Source organism: Amaranthus tricolor, chromosome 11 (assembly GCF_026212465.1).
Source record: "Amaranthus tricolor cultivar Red isolate AtriRed21 chromosome 11, ASM2621246v1, whole genome shotgun sequence".
Classification (NCBI taxonomy): Eukaryota; Viridiplantae; Streptophyta; class Magnoliopsida; order Caryophyllales; family Amaranthaceae; genus Amaranthus; species Amaranthus tricolor.
Genome location: NC_080057.1, coordinates 2,901,833 through 2,927,287, shown reverse-complemented (window position 1 = coordinate 2,927,287; position 25,455 = coordinate 2,901,833). Strand labels below are relative to the sequence as shown.

The window sequence follows — 25,455 nt, the reverse complement described above, 5'->3', positions numbered from 1 at the left end:
TGAAAATAAAAAAGAATTGTGTGTGAGAAACTACTTAATAACAGCACCACTTAGAAATGGTTCCAAGAGTTTTCTTATACTTGCTTTAACTGAACTTAGCTCTAAAACTCTACATTGAGCATAATCTATCTCATGCAAGAACCCATACCCTAAAAAAGCAGACTAAAAAACAGATATAAGTACATTCAAACCCAAGCCTTAAAAAAACAGATAGAAATACATTTAAAAAAGAAACCTTAATTTAAACCCTAAAATACAGATACAAATACATTCAAAATAAAAACCCTAAAAAAAACAGTTACGGGTAACTCACCTCAATTAATCTAAAATCCAAACCCAAAAGTTAAGTCAAGAAATACCTTGATTAAGACTGCGGAAAAGTTGAAGTTTTTCCATGATATTAGGTGATTGCTCATAAGCTTCTTACACTAATTTCCATAGATCTTGGGATATGAATATTGACATCTTTTGTATGGCCCATTATTCATATTTTCTCCCTTAAATATAGAAACCCAATTAATTTGGGGTTATTCAATGTGGTTGAGGCCATAGATTATTTTGTGGTTATGGTTTTTATATGTTTTTAGAGTGTGAAGAAAATTTGAGGTCTTGGGTTGAATAATTCTGATATCAAATATAGGAAAATTTAGATTAAAAAACTAGTGAATTGTTTTATTTAAAGCGGAAGATGAACAAATATGTAAAATGGCTAATTTTTTTCATTGCAACAAATGATTACATCTATGGGTATTTATAGTGATTAATGTTAGTTGCAAGCTTACTCCTTCAATCCTTTCTAGCAACTTCTATGATGATATCTTAGATTTTTTATTTTTTAATTATTTAGTCTTGATATTTCTACTTGAGTATCTTTAAAAGTCCTAGATATTTCTAGATTACTTTTAACATATATTTAACTTTTGTATAAGATTAACTTGAAATTTTTTTGTAACATATATTATTTAATTAATAATTAATTTTTTCCTTTAATTGTTAACTTTAATATATTATTATTTTATGTTTACATTTAGTTATGCTATTTATAAAAAATTAATTGAACATTTGTTATCTTTTAATTGTTAACTTTAATTGTTAGCTTTAATAACAGATATTTAATTTTTTTTTTATTACATAAAATCCATTTTGGCAACAAGAATGGTGATAAAGATGTTATTTCGTCAACTTAGTGACATAAAAGGCAACACAAATAAATTTTGGCAATAATAATTTTGGTGACAAAGCTTTTGTCATTATTTTTGTCGCTAAACAGGTTTGGCGACAAGAATGGCGACAAAACCTTTTCTCGCCAAATCCTTTTTATTTTGTAGTGTAATAGTGCTCGTCATAACAAGGCTATTGCTTAATCAAGCATACCTTATACTTGATTAAGCAAGCTTTGCAGATCGACTCAATTGACACTTAGAAAGCTTGGAAAACAGCTTGTTTATCACTTTATTGCTCATTTGAGCAAAGCCAATTGCTGCAACTACTTATAACGCCATATGTTGGTTATTCTAGGAAAGCCTATGCTCGTTGGAGTGGCCTTGTCAATATATTGGCGTCCTCTTGTTGTTCACTCAAGTAGCCTCATCATTGCATTGGAGTCCTATTATTGCTTATTCGAGCAACCATTTCTAAGAGCATTTGTGTAGCCTTAATAGACCTAACAATATTTGTTCACCTAAATTTGGCCCAAAACTCAATCAACAACCAATGTGTTAATAACCAAAAAATTTAACTCATAAAACTAACATGAACCTAAAATACCGAAAAACTAGATTAAACCTGATTGTTTTTTGATTTTGTCAGTCACTGTATATTTCAAGTGAGTTTTTGTATTTTGAGTTTTTATTTATTTGCTGAACCATTAAAAGTGATATATCAATCGTTTTTTATAAAAAATTTTAATAAAAAGATATATTATACATATTTTTTTATAAGAATTTAATGATATACTTCACAAATACTATTTAAAAAACTCAAAATCTGTTGGGTCGATCCAAATCGAACACCAACGGAGAGGACCCGACCCGACTCAAAAATGACCCAATTGAAATTTGACTTGACCTAGAAATACCCCGACACAAAACCTGCTTGGCACGTCTAAGCCTCACGATCATTGCAACCCTATAATGCTTGCCACTCTTAGCCAACCATTCTTCGTTGCTCAATAGAATGAGCTCATTGTGAGCTCACCTCATAAATTGGCCTTGGTCTAGTTGGCCTAATTTTCCATCTCCTTCAAATCCTCCTTTTCCTGGGCTAGGGAAAGCTGGCGCAGCTCCCAAGAATCTCCTCCTGTAACCTAAACTAACAAGAGTCCATCACATAACAAGAGTCCATCACATATGAGATGGGATTTGCACCTCTTTAGCACGAAGCTACTACTTCAGCCAACTTACAGATTTTGTCTAATGGCTGCCCTTGCATTCATTGAGAAAACCAAAGAACTTTTCAGTTCTCATTTGCTCTTAACGGTTGAATGCACGAATCAAAACTTACGCTTCCACGACACCAGAACATGCACGTGGAGCTCCAAGTGTCCAGCAACGTAAACACTGGTCAGTGTCCATCACAACTCTGCTCTTCACAAGGACATCAAAACCATCGTTGTCGCAACAAAAATCTTGCTGTATCAGGAGCTTGCCCTAATGACACTATTGATTTTCTGTATACACTGAATCTTCGCATTGTTCCCATAAAAACTATTAAAAACTAAAACAGATTGATCAGTCTTCTAATACTCGAATACATAGTGTGAAACTCATAAAGACCAGCACACAATAAGTAGAATAAAAAAGAATATGGCAATGTGAATTTGCTCTCTGTTAAATTATATACTGAGTTTACTCCTGTACATGAATTCTACAACCAAGCATGGTTAATCGAAGGTTACAGAACCAGGGTATGGATCCATCAACGGTAACTTATCAAAGTAAAGAAAAAGCCGGTTCATGTTGTCTGACATAATAACAGATAAATCAACAATATCATGCTCATCAGTATAAATCCAAAGGTCACCTGGCTTGACACCTTTCAGAGAATCTCGACAGAAAGGGCATGACTGCGAACAAGCAGACCTGCACTCATCACACATAAAATAAGTTCCGATTTCCAAATCTCTTTGTGCAGTGTAAAGCCCTAGCATGCTAATAAGCATATGAAATAATGTAAAGCTAGGCCATTAGCTTCACAAGTCTACATATTGGGCATTAACTTCAAATTGTTTATGAAAGAAAATTAGTGATTCCTAACTACTTCTCTGCACCCCTTTCTATCTCTCTCGTCACTTATGGAAGGATGGATCACTACGAGTAACATTAATAGAACAATAAAAGTAAAAAAAACATTTAAATTGCTAAACTGAATGAACAAAACCCAAAATGTCGAAACATAAATTGTGATCACTGTCCACTTCAGGATATTCCCAACAATTAGCAAGATGGGAAGCCAGGCTCTTGGAAAAACTTTCATCTCAACTTACCTAACAAGTAATATATAATTTATGGCCGGTTCTTATGGCATCCAGGGTCGCCGACCGCTTAGGGCCCCTAGAAATAAGGGGCCTCAAATATTAAATGGTGCTATTTGGGCCCGGTTCTGAGCAAAATGTTTTTAAGTGATTTGTTTCTAAACCGTTTTTATATTTTGAGTAATATAATGTTACAATACATTTTATTTTGAATTATTTTTCTTGAAGTGGAAAAAATTTCATCTTTTAATATAATGAAGATCGCCATTTTAAAAGACATTGCAAAAATAAATAGGGCCTCCAAAATTTTTGCTCCCCCTGATATATATTACTGTAATTGAATCTCTAGACAGAAAGAGCTTAGTTACTGTTTGGCAAACAGCTCAAAATAAACTCGAAAATATCATTTAAGATTGAGAATATCGCAACATAATGGCTGAGCGAGTGACACTGTGATACATGGTAGACGTGCAGGTGTCTCATCGTTCAGTATTAAAAAATAACAGCTACACGAGCCATAACACTAGCAGAGGGCTTACCAGTCTTTGTAACACTTGGAGCACAGTGAATGGTTGCAATAAGGCAGCACTAACATGTCATTTATCTCCATGCAAATCCCGCACTCCTCGTCAATCTCTTTTTCCAGTTCCATTAATTTGTACTTGTCATGCTCATCTTTTTTTCTATACTTCAAGGCACATACTTCCTTTTGTTTCTGATCATCTCGTTCTGTAATTCCCGCTTGCAGTTGCAACAAAGAAGGAAATATCACACCTGGACAAAACAAGAATAACCATTTGAACCCAGATGTAGTTGAGCCTTGAAACCTATTAACGCGTTTGGTAACAAAAAAACATAAGGCATTGTGCATATTGAATTAAGTGGGTCAGGAAATTGTCATAGCAGAAGTTTGAAACTCACCATAAAATTGTCGGATGCTTGCTTTCTTTTCATGGACAGACATAGTAGTCCTTCCATCAGCATAAGTCTGCATATCAACGAAATTGTGACATATCCATTCCCAACCATTGATGGACTTCTAAAAGCCTTGAAATGGATGAAAGGTCAAATAGAAATGATTAAACCGACAAAGAAAAAAATGGATACAAACACGGCCAAGAATTCCGAAAAAGAAAAAATGCATACCATGTAAATCAGAATTCTGAGTAACCCAAGGGCACCAGCAAGGTAACAGTCAGTCCACTGAACAAAAAAGAGAACTAAATGAGCTGCTGGGCTGTAGGATAGTCTCATTTGGAAGCAAGCACCATCAGGCTGCCTCCTGTACCCTGAAGCACTGAAAGAAAAGCAGAAGATTGAACGTGTCAATAGAGCAACAATACTCAGTAGGTAATTCAGCATACATCGGACAAATTCATTACAGCACAAGTTACAGTGCATGAGTCCAATTGAACGACATAACGCAAGCCAGGAACCAGCATTGAGCATACCAAGCCGACCAAGTAAAACTGTGGATCACATATACTGTGGCATGGAAGAACAACGTACTAGACAAGCATACAAAAATACTTAAGATGCATACAGAGATACTTGAGATGCATACAAAATCAAAAGCCCAATGACTTCCAATACCTGGATCATGAAGAATAGAAATATACTCGATTAATATTTACTTTAAGCTCGTTCAACTTGCTTCAATATCAGATCAAAGGAGACAGGTCAAATCACAAATACACAATAAGCTTCTTTGCATTATATGGTGCACCAAGTATTGGTTAGCTTTGTGCATTTTAAGTGGAAGCCACAAAAAAAAAAAAAAAAGAAAAAAAGAAGCTAGAAAAGACAACAAGTCTCATTTCCTTCACAATCAAGCCCCATGTGATATGGATAAAAGGTTCTTTCCAACATAACCTACTCATCAAAGTTTCTACACTCATGCTACACTTGCCAAGACACCCTTCTTTACCTATGCACTAAACCATCAAATTCACAATACTACACATTATATCTTTGTAATGATGATAACTCAAAAGATTGCATATATTGTACCCGGCATTATATACAACTTTAATAAGGATGAGAATGAAAACTCAAGTGAATCATATTTCTTTATACATTCAAAGACCATGAATTGGCAAAATGCTAAAAACCAATTCAAATGGCTTCAGGGTTTGAATATCATATGTACGCAATCTTACTCTTGTAACAACAAAGAAAATGTTTCTAAATTTGCTTTTCTTATTTTCCCAATAACTATGGGTGTTTGTACAATGGTTGATGGTAGCTGATCGGAGTGGCTAATTTGACTAAGTTTAACCACCTAATTTTGAACGCGCCAGCAACTTGTCAAAAAACAAATCTAACTAATTTACCAAACACTAGCATGGTTTGACAGCCAAACCATCTATTTAAACCAAAATAGGCAAAAACTTCTTGATGAGCTAACTTTCAAACAGAATATTTAATACTACATTTTCACTTATTAACTAGATTGAAATCATAAAAATGTTGGTAATACGAATATCACCATAAGAAATTACACATGCATGCATCAATTATTAAGTACCCCATATCAAAATTCACAGAATTTTTACATACTCCATCCATAATTAGGTATCAACTAACTAAATTCATAACCCCAAAGAAAAAAAGTGTATTCTTGATCAATAACAGCATAATCATCTCATAGATTTCCAAAACATCGAAAGATAACCCAAATAACAATCAAATCCCTAATAAAGTATTTTAATCAAAGAATAAAACCCAGAAGATTTAACGAAAAATAAGCTTAAAATCTGAAAGTTGCATCATTCATATTGAAATTATAACTAGTAAAAACTTGAATTACATGCAAATTGCAATCTAAAAAAAGCAACAAAATTTATCCAAAACAAATGAAGAAAAGGAAAATTACAGGGTATTAGCGTGTTGAATATCAGCTTCAAGAGATTTAACTGATTCACGAAAAGATTTCCTCATCTTCATCACTTCATCCAACCCAAAATCTCACTTCAATCACTCTGTATATCAAACAAAAAACATTATGAAAAATTTGAAACTTTATTTTGAGGAATAAAACAACAGAAATTATTATGAAAACAAAAGCAATGAAAAGATAATTACTTTTACAAATTACGAGAAAAAGATTGTGATGAGAGTGTGGGAATTTTCGTCGCCTTCTACAGAGGATGAGAAAAGGCAGTTGTAACTTCTGCTGAATTTTATTCTTTCTATAAATTAAACATAATCAATTTTATTGTTTCTATAAATTAACATAATCAATTAAAATATTATTTGATTTGTATTAATATGTATAATTTTGGAAAATTTTATTTCATAATTATGAATTTTTCGCTTGTTATGCGGTGATTTTTTTAAATTTAGGTGGTGATATTGACTTTTCAACTTTTTATGTGGCAAGTGAATAAGAAGTTTTTTGTTGACTTTATGCTATTTCTACCCAACGTAATGATATTTTTTCGAAAAACAAACGTTGTAATCACCCAAATTAATCACATATTTTAAAATTTAGTCAAAATAAGTACTTAATCTAATCAAAAACTTAACATGCTCTAGATCACCATGTGAATTTCAAAAAATATTTATGCAAAACTAAAAACACAGGATTACCATATAGAATTATTCTATAATTTTTAACTATAATAATTAAATATATTTAGAATTGAAATACTAAATTCGAAGATCAACAAAATTAAATGGAACATTTTATTTGTATAGAAAGTATTCTTTTCGCCCTAATATTTGTTTTAAATATAGGAATATGTTTGGGTGAAACGCGTCGTTTAGTATACTTAGAAAGGAGGCAAACAATAATATAATAATCCGAAAATATCTCGAAGTTAATAGGAGTGACTAGTGAGGAATACATTATCCTTTTCTTTCGGTAGACGATAGTGGGACGCGGCGCATTGGGTATTTTGAAAGAGGAAGTATCCTCTCCAGTACTAATGTGAACTGGAGGATCAAGTTCTTTGTGCATTAGTTGACATGTGGCACCACAATTGTTTTATCTTTTTATTTTTCTAAAAGCATTTATTTTTAGTTAATGTGTAATTGGAGACAAATGTTGGCGCCAATTTTACCAAAATATATTCTCTACTTTTTTTTTGTCAACTACTTAATTATTGGGAGTTATTAAATTTCATCACCTTTTTTCATTTTATCGTCACCTCTCGAAATTACGTATTTGCCCTTAAAGTTTAAAGAATTATAAAATTGCCACTGGACTTAAAACTTAATTAATAAATGTAAATCACACTTAATAACACTATTAACACTTTAATCCGGAAAATTTGTCTATATATATCGAATTCTCAGACGCGTATGAAGTACGAATTCAAACACGATACTATCTCTCTAAAAACTCTTAAACAAGTTGTTACCTGTAATCGGTTAACTATGGCTAACGAAAGCGACTATGAATCGGATGCGGTACGTAAATTTTTCAATTTGAATCGTTAGAAATTTAAAAAAAAAATTAAATCGCATAAAATTGGGCGACTGAACCATGGTTCAGTCGCACAAAACTGGGCGACTGGACCATGGTTCAGTCGCCCAGTTTTGTGCGATTTAATTTTTTTTAAATTTTTTATTTATTTATTTACGTAATTTTTTATTATTATTATTATTATTATTATTATTATTATTATTATTATTATTATTATTATTATTATTATTGTTCTTGTTGTTCTTGTTGTTGTCATTATTAATTTTACTTTTCGTAATTTTTTTATTATTATTCTTATTATTATTATTATTATTATTATTATTATTATTATTATTATTATTATTATTATCATTATTATTATTATTATTATAATAATAATAATTATTATTATTATTATTATCATTGTTGTTGTTGTTGTTGTCATTATTATTATTATTATTATTATTATTATTATTATTATTATTATTATTATTATTATTATTTTTTATTAATTCCTTTTTTAGTATTAGTATTTTTACTAATTTTTGTTATAATTATTATTTAAATTTTCGTCATTAATGTAATTAATTTATATTATTTTTATTTTAAATTTGCGGAGTTTGAAAACTTTGGAGACAACGTAGACTACTCCGGTAGCTTTGTTACGGATAGGGAATTTATTTCCGTAGATGAGTTACATAGTTGGGCCGATGCGATAGCAATAACAATTGGTTTTCAATTTACACGTGCTTCTTATAAAAAGAAAGAAGGACGTTCTAGAGTTAGTGTCTATTTAAGATGTCACCGCTATGGTAATATTAGGGGTGACGTACATAATCTAGATAATACTGCCCGACCTGATTCTAAAAGTAGAAGTTGCGGGTGTAAATTTTTAATTGTAGGAAGTAGTTGTAAACCAGGAGAAAGACCTTGGACGGTAAGGGTGTGTCCTGGTGAAAAAGGAAAACATAACCACCCGTTCTTAGTGTACAGAGATGGTCATGTAAGGGCGAATAGGATCAATGTAGATATTCGGGAGCACATATGATAGCTTAGTGCAACCGGAATGCAACCGGCCTTTATTATGAATTATATTAGAGATAATTTTTCTGGTTTTTATGCTAGTATGAATCAGATATATAATATTAGGCAATCAATAAGGAGAGAAGAGATGGAGGGTAGGACTCCCCTTCAACACTGTCTTTATATGGCCACAGAACTTAATTACGTGGTCTGGACAGAGTTGGATAGCGAAGGGCAATTGAGCAAACTATTAATTGCAAAACCTACCTCTATCCAAATGATACGTACGTGGCCGTATGTTGTGCTGATAGATACAACGTACAAAACGAAGAAACAAAAGTGGCCACTATGTGAAGTGATCGGAATGACGCCAACCAATCACAACTTCTTGGTTGCGTTTTGTTTGATGCGAGATGAGGCGGCTGTGTTGTATCCGTGGGTGTTGCAGGGATTGAGAGATATTTTCGGCACTGCTCAGACTCCTAGCGTTTATCTGCAGCTATTCGTGACGTCTTCCTAGGTAAAAAGGTTTTGTTGATTAATTAATGTCGTTCTATCTATTGAATATGTCTTAATTACGTTCAATGTTTTATTTAATGTAGATGTGCGGCATTTGTTATGCATCTGACATATTGCCAACGACGTTGAGAACATGGTGGACATGTTGTGTGGCGGGAAAAAAATCAATAAGGCCAAATATTTAGACAGGGCAGATGGAACCCTTGGTTGAAATTTCTACAATCAGGCCTTCGTCGGGGGCTATGAACGGGTGCGAGCACACTCTGAACCAGTCAACGTAAGTAGGTTCAGCCTCTGATGAAACAGATGCCCGACGAAGTCCCTGCTCAACAAGGCGGGCACTAAAGGGGAACCTCCTTCATTCCTCCAAATAAACAGCAGAAGAAGCAAACGTCACGGAGTAGGTACCGTGTGCCGGTCAGAGAGCCTTGGCTGGTCTCATAGGAGCCGGGGGGAATATCTTGCATGAACCCGATCTGTCGCAATGTCCGCTCCGGCAAATACACCTCGACGATATCAAAGCACGTGATACCCCCGATGATGGTGGTGCGTGGGTGCTCATTCAGCAACGCACTAGGAGCATAATTGTACGAAGTCCATTCCACCTGCATGCAGGCCAAGTTAACAAATAAGAATAATGTAAAATTAAAAACACATGCATAACAAAATGTCATGTTATGTACAGTACCTGAGTCTCCGTCATTGAGTCAAGAACCATGCGGCAGTCCCTCAACCTGTCCACCTCACGACATGGTTTCTTCGTTGACCACATCTCCGCCCTAGTCATGTTTGGCACATCTTCTCGGCGAGGATGAGGGCGGAAAGCAGGAAAGTACTCATAGATCCATGTCTGGAGCAATGTGAGGCAGCCTACAATGGTCTTGCAACCAGCCCTAATTCCGAGCTGCCTATGCAAGTAGGCAAAGGTCACCGCACCCTAGGCCACCTCCTGCTGATCGACGTTCACGGCAAGTATCGGGTGAGGTCACATGCCAATTATGGTCTTATCCGCCAGCAAGGTAGAGCCGACGATAGCCATGTAGTACGCTGTCGTCTGGGTATCCATGGCCTGGGACCTATGACACAGCTGCATCAGTTCAGCAACGTTCACGCAGCCGCAGGTGAACGCACCTCTACGCCAAAGCTCAGACATAGGCTCCCCGAACAGATTGGTGATACCGACCTGCCACTCCACCTCAGAAGGCTCAGCCGGCAGAGAACCTTCAATATAAATGCCCAGTATGCGTTGCACGTCGTGCAACATAATCGTCATTTCCCCCATGGCATGCGGAAGGTGTTCGTATCCTGCTGCCACCTCTCCACGAACGTCGATATCAAAGCCCAGTCGATGTGCTGGTGCATAATGTCTGGTAGTCGGCCGAGGGAAGTGGCAGGTAGAACATCGTTTAGCGCATCGGACATATCCCTCAGTCGGATGATGGACTCCACCGGCCTCTTCCTAATACGACAATCCAGAATCGAAGGCGTATGCTCGGAGCCATCGAAAATAAGTTTAGGTATGTGCCCGCCATAGCTAGGGATCATTCGCGTATCTGTCGGCCCCCCGGGCTGGGGCGATGTGACTAACCAGTCCGTGTTAGCGGACTGTGAGGGTCTGCTCTCTCGTGGCGGCTCATTATCGACGAAACTACGTCCTGCGCGCTCAGATGCGGTAGAAGAACTAGGGCCGCCACGTGCGAATCTCCCCTCGAGCCCTCGAACAACAGTCCAGTCCAATGGGCGAGAATCAGAAGCTTCGTATTGAACATCATCAGCATCATTATCATCATCACTTGAAACACCCCAACTACTCTGGATGCTGCTGGACTGGTCATCAAGAGGGGTTTGGACTAGGTCTAGCGCACTCAACCTTTAGGCAATACTGTGTCTGGCAGTCTCTTCCTGCCTAGCCCTCCTAGTAGAACCCGTTACCCCCCTCTCATGCGGGTCCCCTCTGAGTAAGGTAAGCCTAGAACTATTACCTCTCTACAATTGTCTAAAAAAACTCTTTTCTTTTCCTTGATTACCAGCCATTTACTACAATTTTTGACAATTTCATTAAATATTAATAATAAATGAACATAATCAAACATTATATTACATTAACCACATGAACAAAAAACAATATTAATTTTCTAAATTGAAAATAATCATAAAAATAATAACAACATTAACAAAAATAATAACATTAATAATAATCATAACAATAATAACACAAATAATAACAATAATCATAACACTAATAACAAAAAAAGTAATTATAAATAAAATTAAAAGATAATATAATAACAATAATAATAATAACAACCACTATAATAATAATATAATAGTAAAAATAATAATAATAATAATAATAATAATAATAATAATAATAATAATAATAATAATAATAATAAAAATAAAAACAATAATTATTATTCTAAAAAACAAAAATTGGAAAGAAAAAAGAAAAAAAAAACCAAACAACACCAATAATAAAAATAATTTTCCAGACAACATACAAAGTTTAATAATAATAATAATAATAATATTAATTATAATAAATATATTTTAAATAGTAAATTAATAATTAAAAGAAAAATAATAGTTTAATAATAAAAATAATAACAGTCACAAAAATAATAAAAAAATTAATAATAATAACAGTAATAATAATAATAACAACAATAATAAAATTAAAAAAAATAATAATAATTATCAAAAAGAAACGAAAAAAATAAAATAAAATGAATCGCCCAGATCTGAGCGATTCATTTTAATTTTTTTTTAAATTTAAATAATTTACATTCGAAAAAAAACCAACAATAATAACAATGATAATAAAAATAATATAAAAAAGTTATTAAAAATAAAAATAATAATAATAATTATAACAAACATATTTACATTAATAAATTAAAAATCAAAACATAAATATATATTTAATAATAAAAATAATAACAATCACAACAATAATAACAATAATAATAAAATTATTAATAATAACAGTAATAATAATAATAATAATAATAATAATAATAATAATAATAATAATAATAATAATAATAATAATAATAATATCATTAAAAATTATAATAATTATTCAAAAACAAACGAAAAAAAAAAATTTTAATTGAATCACCCAGATCTGGGCGATTGGACCCCGGTTCAATCGCCACTTTTTGGGCGATTGAACCGGGGTCCAATTGCCTAGATCTGGGAGGTTCAATTTAAATTTTTTTGCGTTTGTAAATTTAAATTAATTACATTCGAAAAAAAATTACCTCGATTAATTGTTTGCGGATTAAACTGAGTTTTTTCTCCAACAGTTTGCTTTTGTAAGTTGGTTTATAAGTGTGGTAAGAAAAATTTTAGTGAGATTGTGGTATATATAGGGAATTTTAAGTTCAATGGTAAAATCGTAATTTTTTAAAAATTCATAGGCAAATCCGTAATTTCCTCAGGAGAGTGGCGATAAAATGAAAAAGGTGGCGAAATTTAAGGATGGGGTAATTCTTCTCCAAGGCTGCCAATTTAAGATTCTTCAACATTTAATACATCCCTACAAAACTTGAAAGGTAATGTGTTCATACTACAAGCTATATTCAAATTTTGATACCCAACAAAAATAATTGTTCTCCATAATACAAAATTGCACTCCCGTATAATTGTAGAGGCATAAATTTAAAATAAAATAGAAATATAGAACTAAAAGTTTTATATTAACTATGGAAGTAATAAAATGGTTATAACTATCATCCTTTGTTTGCAATTTGATTGAAACCTGTAATAAATCATTAAAAAAAGTTGTTAGTATTATAAAGTATATATTTTCTCAAGAAATATTAGCATTCGTCTCCAGAGTAAAGAAATATTAGTAAGAAGGATGGAGTTTTGACATCAAAAAACTTTACATGCAGCAAAGAGGGTTTACAAGGTCATTATAAGGGAGATTATAAAACAAACAGAAACAAGAACTCATTGTCCCGCAAAAATGGTGATTTCCCTTGATCGAAAAGCTGGAATATTATAAGGTTGTTATATTTATGGCTAAACATAATCATCCTCTCCAACCACTTCAATTTGTGCACATGCTGAATTCTCACCTATAAGAATGACTCGGGTTGCCTTTCTCATTAAGATTAATGTCAATATATACAAGATTGCTATTATACTTTAGGAAACTAAATGTTTTCCTAATATTCTACATAATCACAAAGATATACAAAAATATGCAAGAAATCAAAGAGATATTATTCTAAGATATTCTAATATTCTAATACACCCCCGCAGTCGAATCGGGAGGTTTGGAGACGCTGAGACTGGAACGAAAATCATCAAATAATACTTGAGGAAGGCCTTTGGTGAAAATGTTAGCAATCTGATAACGAGATGGATTATGAAGTACCCGAACATCATCACGTTTGACTTTTTCACGAACAAAGTGAATGTCGATCTCAATATGCTTAGTGCGCTGATGATGGACATGATTACCAGCTAAATAAACGGCACTAATATTGTCGCAATAGACAAGAGTAGCTGTGGTAATAGGACAGTGCAGCTCAAGAAGTAAATTGCGAATCCAGCAAGTTTCAGAAACAACATTAGCAACTCCACGATATTCAGCTTCAGCACTAGACTTGGAAACAGTAGCTTGGCGTTTAGCTGACCAGGAAATTAAATTATCACCCAGAAAAACACAGTAACCAGAAGTGGAGCGGCGAGTGTCGGGACAGCCACCCCAATCAGCATCGGTATAGGACAAAAGAGTCAAAATATTAGAACGATAAAACTGCAGACCATAATGAAGAGTGCCCTTGACATAGCGAAGAATACGATGAATAGCAGCCATATGTTCAATGCGAGGATCATGCATATAAAGGCAAACTTGCTGAACGACATATGAAATATCGGCGCGGGTGAAAGTAAGATACTACAAAGCTCCAGCTAAGCTACGATACAAGGTAGGATCGTTACAAGAAGAACTAGCATTAGCACAATGTTTGCCGGAGGTAGCAACAGGAGTAGCAACAAGATTACATTGAGACATGCCAGCTTTTTCAAGAATTTCTGAGGCATACAGTTATTGAGAGAGAAAGAGGCCCGTAGAAGTGCGATTAACAGCAATACCCAAGAAATAATTAAGAGGACCCAAATCCTTCATGGCAAACTCAGAGCTAAGTTTGGACATAAGGGACTCACGTAGTGAATCAGAAGAAGTTGTAAGAATAATATCGTCCACATATAACAGAAGATAAGCAATATCAGAGCCATGACAATAAACAAACAGGGAATTATCAGAAATGCTGTTAGAAAATCCAATAGTAGTTGCAAAAGTGGCAAACCGGTGGTATCAAGCACGAGGAGCCTGTTTGAGACCATAAAGAGACTTACGAAGAAGACAAACATGATCAGGACGAGTAGGATCACGAAAACCCAGAGGCTGATGCATGTAAACAGTCTCAGTCAAATGACCATGTAGAAAAGCATTCTTAACATCTAGCTGATAAATAGACCAAGACTTGGAAAGAGCAATACTTAAAACAATGCGAATAGAAGCAGGTTTCACAACTGGACTAAAAGTCTCATCACAATCAATGCCTTCCCTTTGAGATTTACCATCATCAACAAGACGCGCTTTATAGCGCTCAAAAGAACCATCGGACTTGGTCTTGACACGAAACACCCACAAGGACCGAATGATATTAGCATTAGGAGGACGAGGTACCAGATACCAAGTGTGATTTTCGATTAAGGCATCAAATTCTTCTTGCATGGCTAACTTCCAGTTCGGGTCACGAAGGGCATGAAGGGGAGATTTGGGTAAGGGAGAAAAGGAAACGGATGACGCTTGGGAATAGTATTTAGGATTGGGTTTGAAAATACCATGTTTACTACGCGTAACCATACCGGGTGGTGAGGGTAAAGATGTGGTAGAAGAAAGGGTGGAAATATTGGGTTTGCAAGGTACTAGGCTGCGTGAGGCAGGCCCAGTAGAGGTAAAAGAGGGGGTTGGCAGAGCTGCTGGGCCGGAAATGGAAGCAGGCCCAGAAGTGGATTGAAAGCATGGAGAAGAGTCTGATGGGCTGGAGGAAGATGCTAATGGGCTGGGAGCAGGGCCAGTAGGTGGTGGGTGCTGGATAGGGGAGGAGGAGTATGACGGGCTGGTAGCAGGCCCAATAGGGAGCTGCTGGTGCTGGGTAAGGGATTGGAATGATGGGCTGGATGGAGAAGCAGGCCCAGTAGATGATTGCTTGGTTGTTTGGGTTGTGACAAGCAAACGAAGATTAATAGTATCATCTAAGAATTGGTAATTTTGGGGAGACGGGGAAGGAGATTGAGAAAAAGGGAATGTGGCCTCATCAAAAAGAACATGGCGAGATATAATGATTTTGCGGGATGAGAGATCATAGCACTTGTAAGCCCTATGAGAAGAGGGATATCCTAAAAATACACATGGAGCGGAGCGTGGTTGAAGTTTGTGGATAGTATTAGATGAAAAAGGAGGAAAACATAAACACCCAAAAAAGCCGTAAATGAGTATATGTAGGAGATTTGCGATATAGAGCATGAGTGGGAGTAAGATTACCAAGAAGTTTAGACGGAAGAATATTGATGAGGTAAGTGGCCGTGTTTAAGGCGTGAGGCCAAATAGACGGGGGAAGAGAACCATGACACAAAAGAGTGCGAATGATGTTATTTATGAAGCGAATTTTGCGTTTGGATTTGCCATTTTGAGAAGATGTGTAAGGACAAGAAAAACGAAGTGAAATGCCCCGACTAATACAAAATTGACGAAACATATTATTGTCAAATTCACCCCCGTTATCGCATTGGAAAGATTTGATGTTAAGCTCAAATTGGGTGTTAACAAAAGCATTGAAATTCACAAAGACATCATAAACTTGAGATTTGTGAATTAAAGGAAAAGTCCACAAAAAATTAGTATAATGATCAAGAAAAAGAACATAGTATTTATAACCCGATGGACTAGAAATAGGAGATGTCCACAAATCACTATGAATAATATCAAATGGTTTAGTACTCATAGACATAGAATTAACAAAAGGTAAATGAATGTGTTTCCCTAAAGGACAAGAATGACAAACAAAATGAGAATTTTTATTACATTGAATTAAACGGGAAGAATACAAGGAACTTAAAATCGCATTGCCCGGATGTCCTAAACGAGAATGCCAAATACTAGAAGAAATAGCGGAAAAGGCCGATGATGTGGAAGACGAAGGAGAAGCTCCATGAGTAGAAGGAAAAGGATAAAGATCACCCGTGCTATTAGATCTCAGAACGATGCTCCTTGTGGCCAAATCCTTCACAGAGAAGCCAAAAGGATCAAACTCAACAGAAACCATATTATCATGAGTGAATTTACGAACAGAAATAAGGTTTTTAATGAGTTTAGGAGCATGTAAAACATTTTTAAGGGTAAGGGATTTTTGGGAGGAAGGAAAAGAAATATGCCCGTGACCATGAACTGGAATTAAATTACCATTACCGACAACAATAGCATTATTCTACATGAACTGGAAAAGAAATATGCTCTGATACCATGTAAGAATGACTCGGGTTGCCTTTCTCATTAAGATTAATGTCAATATATACAAGATTGCTATTATACTTTAGGAAACTAAATATTTTCCTAATATTCTACATAATCACAAAGATATACAAAAATATGCAAAAAATCATAGAGATATTATTCTAAGATATTCTAATATTCTAATATCATCGACACATCATTGAATCTCAAGCATCACAAATTGATATGGCAAGTGAATCTGGACCAAGAACAACATGAATTCATGGCTAAACAAGCAGGGGGAATAAATTGTCTAGCTTTCACAAAAAGAGACTTCAAAAACTATCTTAGAACAAAAAAAAAAAATCATTGAGGTTTGGAGAAGTTGGAGCATTGTTCATGTATTTCAAAAGTCAATTAAATGAAGATCCACCATTCTTTTATGAGTTCCAAATGGATGCAGATGGACAAACAACTAATATATTCTGGGCTAATACTCAAATGATCAATGACTACCAATGTTATGGAGATGTCATCACTTTAAACACCACATATAAGACTAATGACAATTACACACCTTTAGGAGTATTTTTTGGTTACAATAATCATAGGCAAACAATGGTTTTTGGAGCAACATTGCTATTTGATGAAACTTTTCATAAAGCCATTGGAGGGAAAAGGCCAACTACTATTCTGACCGATCAAGATGCAGCTATGGCTAGTGTGATCACATTTCATGGCTTATGCACGTGGCATATAAGAGAAAATGCTTTAAGACATATGAACCATCTTTATAAAACGGGTTCTGAATTGCTAGAGATGTTGAAGCTTGCATTGATCATTATGAAACACAAGAAGAGTTTATCGAGGCTTGGAATGATTTGCTTGTGAAGTATTAAGGTTCCAACAGATTCTTGGCTACACTACATTTTTAAAGTCAAAGAAAAGTGGGCTTGGGCTTATGTTCGTACAAATTTCACTGCAGGTATGTAAACAACTCCTGACTTAAAATCTGATTTAAACTTGATGAAATTTTTCACACAATTTGAAAGGGCAGTGAATGGAAAACGTTACAATGAATCAGAAGCAGAAAAAGATTCCATAGATAAGTTGCCAATACTGAAAATGAAAAAGGCACCAATGCTTGTACAAGCTAGCAATGTTTATAGTAGTCCATGTATATTTGGGGAGTTTCAAGAGGAGTATGAAGAATTTCTAGGGGCTTATGTCATAGAACATAAACAAAAACATTCAAAACATGTATATAGAATTGCCAATGTCAACAACACCAAGGAGAGAATTGTCTCATTGATACTATACATAATGTAGTTTCTTGTGATTGTTCTAAGTTTGAAACTCATGTCATTCTATGCAATCATGCACTACTGAAAGCTTTAGAAGTGATGAATATTAAGTTAATTCCAGAACAATATATTCTCAAACGTTGGACAAGAGAAGCTGGGAGAGAAAACCTTGGTAATCCTCTTTTCAAGTGTGTTATTTGACAATAATTTTATAAAATCATTAAATCTTATAACATTGCAGGTAATCCCACAAGAGAATTTACATATTACCACACCACACACCACATTGTTAGAGCAGTGTTCCTCATAGCACACCTAGTTTCCACATCAATGCCAACTTTGGCTTTCAATGCACAAAACACTGCTGTACATTTCTTTCTCAAAATCATGACCAAATTAAACATTTTATATTTTTCTTTTTAAAATATATAAATATTTTTCACAAAATTTTTTGTTTAGGTTGTTAAATTTAATAATGCGTGCAATTCTCAATTATAAGTGAGTTGTATAATTAATTTAGACTTTTGAAAATCAAATAATATTTTCAAAATGATTTGTATTCAAAGTTAAAAAAAAAACTTGATTAAAAAGGAAAACAAAATGAGATTAAATATTTATGTGAAAAAAAAACATAAATTTTTTTAAAAAAAGACAAAAAATAAAAGTTTGAAAACCAGATATCCGATATCCGATCCGGATTAAATCGGGTATCCGGTTTTTTCAAAGCAGACCAGATAGTGATTTTCACAATCCGAAAAACCGGGAATCCGAATTTTCGGATTTGAATCGACCCGATATCCGATTTTGAACACCCCTACCAGTAACTAACAACGAGTCATCGCTTTTTGTCAGGCAAAAGCGGTGACTCGTCACTTTCCTTCTTTCGTATGATGCTTGATTTTGTTGGCAGCGAGTCATGGCTTTGATCTTATTGAAGCTGCGACTTCAGGCTTTTCTCTTCTTAAGGTCATTGGTACTTTTCTTCTTTTGTTGTTAGTGGTCTTAGGCTATTTCTCTAAATATTCACCCTCTTATTACTCTGTAGGATCTAATAAAACTTCAATCTAATACACAATTATGGTTATAAGACAAAAATATGCAAATTTAAAATTAAAACCAGCAATTCGTCCTAAAAATCATTGTAAAAAGAGTGAATAGTAGTATTAATTCGTGTAAATAACTACACTTATCAGACTAGCGAGCGATCATTATGATCAGCTCTAGTTTGAATATGTGAAATGCATTAAACAATGGGTCTAGGGAGAGGTCAAAGGATAAGATAGATTTTTAGAGAAAGATATAAGATAAAGATGAATCTGATTGTTTGGATTTGGTGTATCATCATCATACTCAGTGTATCCCGCTCATAAGGACTATGAGCAGGACCTAAAGAAGAAAAAAAGACGACAACAGATACACATAAAGAAGGATGCGATCAAAGATAAAAAAAGAACAGAGTGAAAGTACAAGTCATAGGATTGTTAATCCCTCCCCTTATTTATTCCCTCCGAAATCAAAACCCCAATATTTTCTCAATTAAAACCCACACATAAAAATTATAAATATTATTAATCTCAATTCTTAACTCTCCCATGGCATTTCTTTGACTGTTATTTTCGTTTGTTGGGCGATTATTGCATTTGATGTTGCTGTTGTTGGGTAACAATTAAATTTTAAGTTTTTGTTCATTAATCTTCTTCACTCACAAAGATGGGAAGAAAACCTTAAAGTAATTTACAATCTATATATAATGAGTAATGACCCACAAAAATTGGAAGAACACCTAAAAAAAAATATTGTAATTTTATAACTCGAATCGAGTCTAAGATAGGGTTGAAGGTGATGAAATAAAGTTTGGGTCAAAAGGTGTTATAAGTTTTTGAGCGGTTACTTTATTTGTCCATGATGATTAGGGGTGGTTACTCCATGTTCCCATGACGTTGTGGTGGATACTCCTTGTTCCCATGATGTAATTATGGGTGGTTACTTTGTAACATTAAACCTAATTTCTTTTTATTAAATGACATACTATATAAATCCCTCTTATAATTAGAATTAGGTGATGCAACATAAAGTGAGAAAACTAAGAGAGAGAAAAAGCTTGGAGAGCCATTGTTGTGACTTCTCATGTTCATGTTGTAATTATTCTCGATGTCGGTAGATGTAGCTATCATGTTGATAGTAAATCACGTTAATTTTTTAGTGTGATTTCTTTATTGTTTGTTTGAATTTTTATTGCTTTCGGTATTGTTTTTTCGATCTTTGCTTTCGCTGTTGCACAACAAAAATTTGAAGAGAATAAGGATATGGAACTTTAAACTATGTGGATATCCAAAACTACCTGAAATCATAATGAATTATAGTATTCAAACAATATGAATGCTGCATCAAATGGAAGATTTTGATCTTTATTATAGTATTGGTATAGTTCAGCACATTCCAATACACATTTCCCTCGGATAATATAGAATCGCACCCGAGTACCTTAGTTGTCGAGACTAGAGAGTTAGAGCCACAAGGTGTATTCCCTTATCAACTACACCAACCTGTGCTGATTTATGCTTAAGTACAAATATGAAATTGGAGTTTGTAAGTTTACATTTAGTGTTTCTCGTTGTTTATCTATGTACGATGATGACCAAGGAGACGCCGATCACAGCAAAGAGTGGTTTAGTTCTTGAGCTTCTTGGCTATTTCAGCAACATACTTTCCTTGGTAAAATGCCTGCCGAAGCTCTAGCTCAGTTGGCTGACGAGATCCATCTCCTGCGAATGTTCCTGCCCCATACGAAGACCCACCCTTAACCTCGCTCATCTCAAACATGCCATCCCCGAAGGTGTATCCCAGAGGAACATATAGCATACCATGGTGTGACAATTGTGTTACCGCTGTCAAACTGCCAAATTAAGCTATTAGATTAGTATAAAAGTCGCGCCAAACAGCACTTGATACTCTCATTACGGTGCAGAAACCATAAATTACTGCCTCTATTGTTGAAAATCAGAATCGAAGAATCACGTTAAGACCCAATACAACGTCAAAGCTTTCATCCCAACTATAAACATAATCAGCTAAAACGCAAAGACCCAATTCTAAATATTCTTCTTGGGAGTGGGATCAAATAAAATCTGATTCCCATGTGACCTTTGCAAATTGCAATCATATACTTCTACAGGTCAATAACTTAAGTTTTCAAACTTAAAACATACACAGAAAATGCTACTTGCAAGCTCTTCCAGCAAGGCACGTCAGCAACCTTGTTGGCTTCTTGATTTGAGCACTAAGCGAACTGACAAGCTCATCAAGCACACCCCACCGCTTCGTTTGGTTAATGGCTTAAAATGGAGGTAATGGAAATGGGTTTTAGTGCTAATTGATGAAATTTTCTTTCTCATTCGCATTGTATGAAGCTCTCATCTTCAAACAAGTTTTTTTCTTCACAATTTTCATTGCCAAATAATATTGCTTTTTCAAATAGTAATGAATGAGATAGAATTAGTGAAGAAAAAAATGACTAGACTACGACAAGCATGACCTTAAACCTATGTTACATGGACTTAGTTACTGATGTAAGATACTGGTACGTGTCCGAGTGTCAGATACGTCTAAATATTCAATTTTACGCTTAAAATAAAGTGTCCAAGTGCCATACCAATGTCCGAGCATCAAGGATTGGACACGGATACGTGAAGCCAAATGAAGAGTTCGAGTAACATAGCCTTAAACCTTGTCAATTAGTTTTCATAACCAAAGTACATTATATTTTCATTATTATTCCCACTAATACATACCAACATAAACATGTTGTAAATGAACTAGATCTCATAAGACAGTAAGCATAATATTGGCTTGTGAAGCTATAATTAAGTAAAGATGCATCAATGATCTATTCGACAATGTTGTATCAATTACGTAAAGACCAATTGTATCAACTATGCTGCAGTACATCAATAGGAAAACAAAATGGCTTTATGTTATCTGGATCAATTAAGAGTTTCAAGGGAAACTTACGCAGAGTTCTCTTGGCCTCCACCATAGAAGCCAGTGCTCCAAAAGATGCTGGCAGGTTTACCAGCAAGTGATTGAGATGCCCATAACTCATGTGTAGCTTCAAAAAACGCTATAAATTGAGCAGGCATCATTCCAAATCGAGAAGGAAACCCAAAAAGTAAGCCATCTGCATCCACCAATTGTTCTGGTTTAATTACTTCTACATCATTTGGTTTTGAAGGAGCCTTCATCTTTTCCAATACCCTTTCTGGAAGTGTCTCAGGTACCTATTCAAACAGCTACTAATTATTGGAAACACAATACAAAAATCAAAAATGACCCTAACATCTCTAAGAAACCTTCTGACCAGAGTAGAATAACAATAATCCTTCACTCAATTCAATAGAAAGCTAGTCAATTATCAAAATATGGCCTTCTCGGATAGGACGAATCCAAGATACTACTATAGAATAGGCCGAACACTCATTCTTGAATGCATACTAATACAAGCAACTCAGTAAAAATGTTTTTTGTGCTATATGTTACACAATTTGATATTGATAGAATTAATATTTAAATGACTTGGGGAAATAATCTAGGTAGGCCTAGAACTAGATTATCCCATGTGTCCAACCCTGTTTGGAAGCTTCGTAGTTTGTGCATGGAATTTTTGTAAATGTTTAAATGTACTGGGGCTAGAAATTTTGTAAATAGATAAGCAATTTGATTTTTCGTAGGAAGAAAGGATAATTGTAATAAACCTTCCACAACTTTTTCTCTAATGAAGTGCCAATCTATTTCTATACGTTTTGCTCATTCATGAAAGATTTTAAGAACAAAATACCAATTGGGGAAGGATGGAAATTGGAGGGAAAGAAAATAGGAGGAGAAACTCCTTCATATTTAGAACAAAACAAATCCTTCCAACAATGGAATAATTTGTAAGGAAAACACACTAATTACCCATCCCCTACCTTTCCCTTCCCGTCTCGTCCCTTCCTTCCTCATCTTCTTCCATAGTGCAAAATACGGTAACGGCCAACATCGCGGTAACGGAATATTGATACAGCAACAAGAGCAATGTGGCGATTGTAACAACTAAAACATTATCCAAACATATTTTAAAAGTTTCAATATCTAAAATAGGATAGAGTTAGATGCATGTATGTTAACGTTAAGTAAGTAATCCTTGGAAAACAATGAATATGTGGGATTCCTTACTTCAATTTGTTCTTCTCAAAAAATTTTGCATAGACATCAAATCAATTAGTGCAATGGACACAAATTGAGCTACAATATGCAAACAAATCGAAAAAATTATAATTGTAATTATAATGAGAGCATCCCTTACCACAAGAGGTGCTTAATAGGACACGTCGGTCCATCTGGTCATGGGTGCTAAGTTATAATAATCGAGGTCTTAGTGGGGTGAGTCATAATTAGGCTTTGATTAAAGGGTAAACAATGTGTCAAAAAAGGTCAATAATGGGTTGATCCAAAAAATCATATGGCTACTACTAATTCAAAGTCTCAAATTGTTGAGAGAGAAGGTCTCTTTGAGACATCATTTTTGTGGGTTGGCCCAAAGTTATAAAAAAAGAAAGCTAAGAAACACAGATAAAGATAAACACTCACTTAACATACCTTGAATACCTACCTGACAAACCATAATTCTAATTTGGACTCTTTTTCTCTAGAATTTAAAAGTTCAATATTGGTGCGCATTGTAATAGTTTTTCTTCCTTCTTTATGTTTATGTTTTGATTGGGTCTTCCTGTTTTCCTTTTCTTTGTTGTTCAATTTTATTTTCCAATGCAGTGAAATGGCCAAAACATTTCCTTTAAGTATTATATGTTTGTCTCCTTGTTACATAATTCACTAATCACCTTGTGAATTACTAAATGAAAAAGTTGGTCAGTTTTGGGCTACTTAAAGACCATTTCGAGCTAATCTCAAATTCAAAAGCGAATTAATGATTTTTCAATGAGGTCAAATGGCCAAAACATTTCCATTAGATATAGTTATGTGTTAATCTCATTGTCACATGATTTATTAATCTCCTCACCTATCGCAAATTGAAAAAGCATATAATGGTCCATTTGGGGCTATTTCTTGGCTATTTCATGAGGAGTGTGAATTCAAAATATGAATTAATGCTTGTCTCACTTGTTATGTTATGCTTGCTGTAAAATTGATTTTAAGATAATAAGCCCACCAATGACCCGCCATATAATTAATTGACGCGCTACCCATGACCTGTATGACCCAACCAGCAACCAGCAACCAGCAAATACATCTCCTAACTCTTACTCGACCTAGTCTGCATTGAACACATGCCATTTCTCTTATGAACCACCTCTACCTTTACCACATAAGTAGGGAGCTTAGGTGGTTGTAATTATACGCATTCCGCACTACATCCGTCCTAGCTGGGGCGAGTATGGGTAAAAATTTTAGTAGTTAGAGCCGTAGAGGGTGAGTATGGGTAGTGGATAGGCGGTGGGTATAGGGCTTACCAGCCCCATACCCACATCGCCAGCCCCATAACCACTCGCCAACCCCATAGCCGGCCGCATCATATCTACAATGTACTAATTTTTTATAAAAGTATTGACAAAAAATTAAGAATACTAATCTTACATTATTACATTGTATGGTATAAACAAATTAGAGATGGGTTTAAATGATTATTAAGACGGGCAGGTATGGGTATGAAAATTCTAGCCGATTAGGGAGTTGTGTAGGTGGCAGGAATGAAATTTTAGGGGTATGAATATGGGGGGCATACGCATCCACCCTTCCCCACACAGAAGATAACATTAAAAATAGGTTTGGCCTTTAATTGTCAGATTGAATGCAAACTCAATTCAATTTTTCAATTGAAACCCCTCAATTATATAATCAACAGAAATTTTTGCCTCTAGATAATTACTTAATTTAAAAAAAAGAAAATTGAAAGCTAAAAAACGAGGATAATTGATTAGCACCTACCTGCCACAATGAAGCTTCAACACCATCAACAGAAGCAGCTCCTCTGTGAACTTCTCTAGCCATAGTTTCCACATGCCCATATAAAGAGTAAAACCTGGACAAAAACAGAAGAAATAAAGGGATTATAACATAAGTTGTTAGGGATTGGGTTAATTTTACATTAATTAAGAACAGAACAAAGATTGGAGAGGAGAGAGGAAGCTAACACTATGTAAACTTTAGTGGTAGACAT

General features: G+C 34.6%; 2 protein-coding genes and 1 pseudogene across 2 annotated transcripts in view; 1 reads left to right on the top strand and 2 right to left on the bottom strand.

Annotated features, from left to right (window-relative positions):
* Positions 1-1,476: 1,476 nt before the first annotated feature.
* LOC130826864 (E3 ubiquitin-protein ligase AIRP2) lies at positions 1,477-6,724 on the bottom strand. The gene is made up of 6 exons (XM_057692466.1): positions 6,557-6,724; positions 6,348-6,453; positions 4,619-4,769; positions 4,394-4,460; positions 4,012-4,246; positions 1,477-3,080 (listed from the first exon to the last, which is right to left on the bottom strand). Exons 2-6 carry the CDS (start codon positions 6,416-6,418, stop codon positions 2,882-2,884), a joined length of 723 nt encoding a protein of 240 aa, XP_057548449.1. The 5' UTR covers positions 6,419-6,453; positions 6,557-6,724; the 3' UTR covers positions 1,477-2,881.
* Positions 6,725-10,702: 3,978 nt separating this feature from the next.
* Positions 10,703-19,703, top strand: LOC130826458 (protein FAR1-RELATED SEQUENCE 5-like; annotated as a pseudogene).
* Positions 19,704-20,622: 919 nt separating this feature from the next.
* LOC130826863 (probable NAD(P)H dehydrogenase (quinone) FQR1-like 3) overlaps positions 20,623-25,455 on the bottom strand; it is a 4,905-nt gene continuing 72 nt past the window's right edge. Inside the window, exons 1-4 of the mRNA XM_057692465.1 lie at positions 25,430-25,455; positions 25,224-25,317; positions 22,254-22,519; positions 20,623-21,138 (exon numbers count right to left, since the gene is read on the bottom strand). The exon at positions 25,430-25,455 is cut by the window's right edge and continues 72 nt beyond it. Coding sequence (XP_057548448.1) covers positions 20,913-21,138; positions 22,254-22,519; positions 25,224-25,317; positions 25,430-25,455 — 612 coding nt within the window. The 3' untranslated portion in view covers positions 20,623-20,912. The remainder of the gene's footprint in view (positions 21,139-22,253; positions 22,520-25,223; positions 25,318-25,429) is intronic.

What these genes read in the sequence shown, in the direction of transcription:
- LOC130826864 (XM_057692466.1), bottom strand. Translation starts at nt 6,418, where the DNA reads ATGAAGATGAGGAAATCTTTTCGTGAATCAGTTAAATCTCTTGAAGCT. An exon ending in ATTCAACACGCTAATACCCT is followed by an intron (nt 4,770 to 6,347) that starts GTAATTTTCCTT and finishes CTTTTCTTTCAG; the next exon opens with TGCTTCAGGGTACAGGAGGC. An exon ending in AAGCATCCGACAATTTTATG is followed by an intron (nt 4,247 to 4,393) that starts GTGAGTTTCAAA and finishes TGTTTTGTCCAG; the next exon opens with GTGTGATATTTCCTTCTTTG.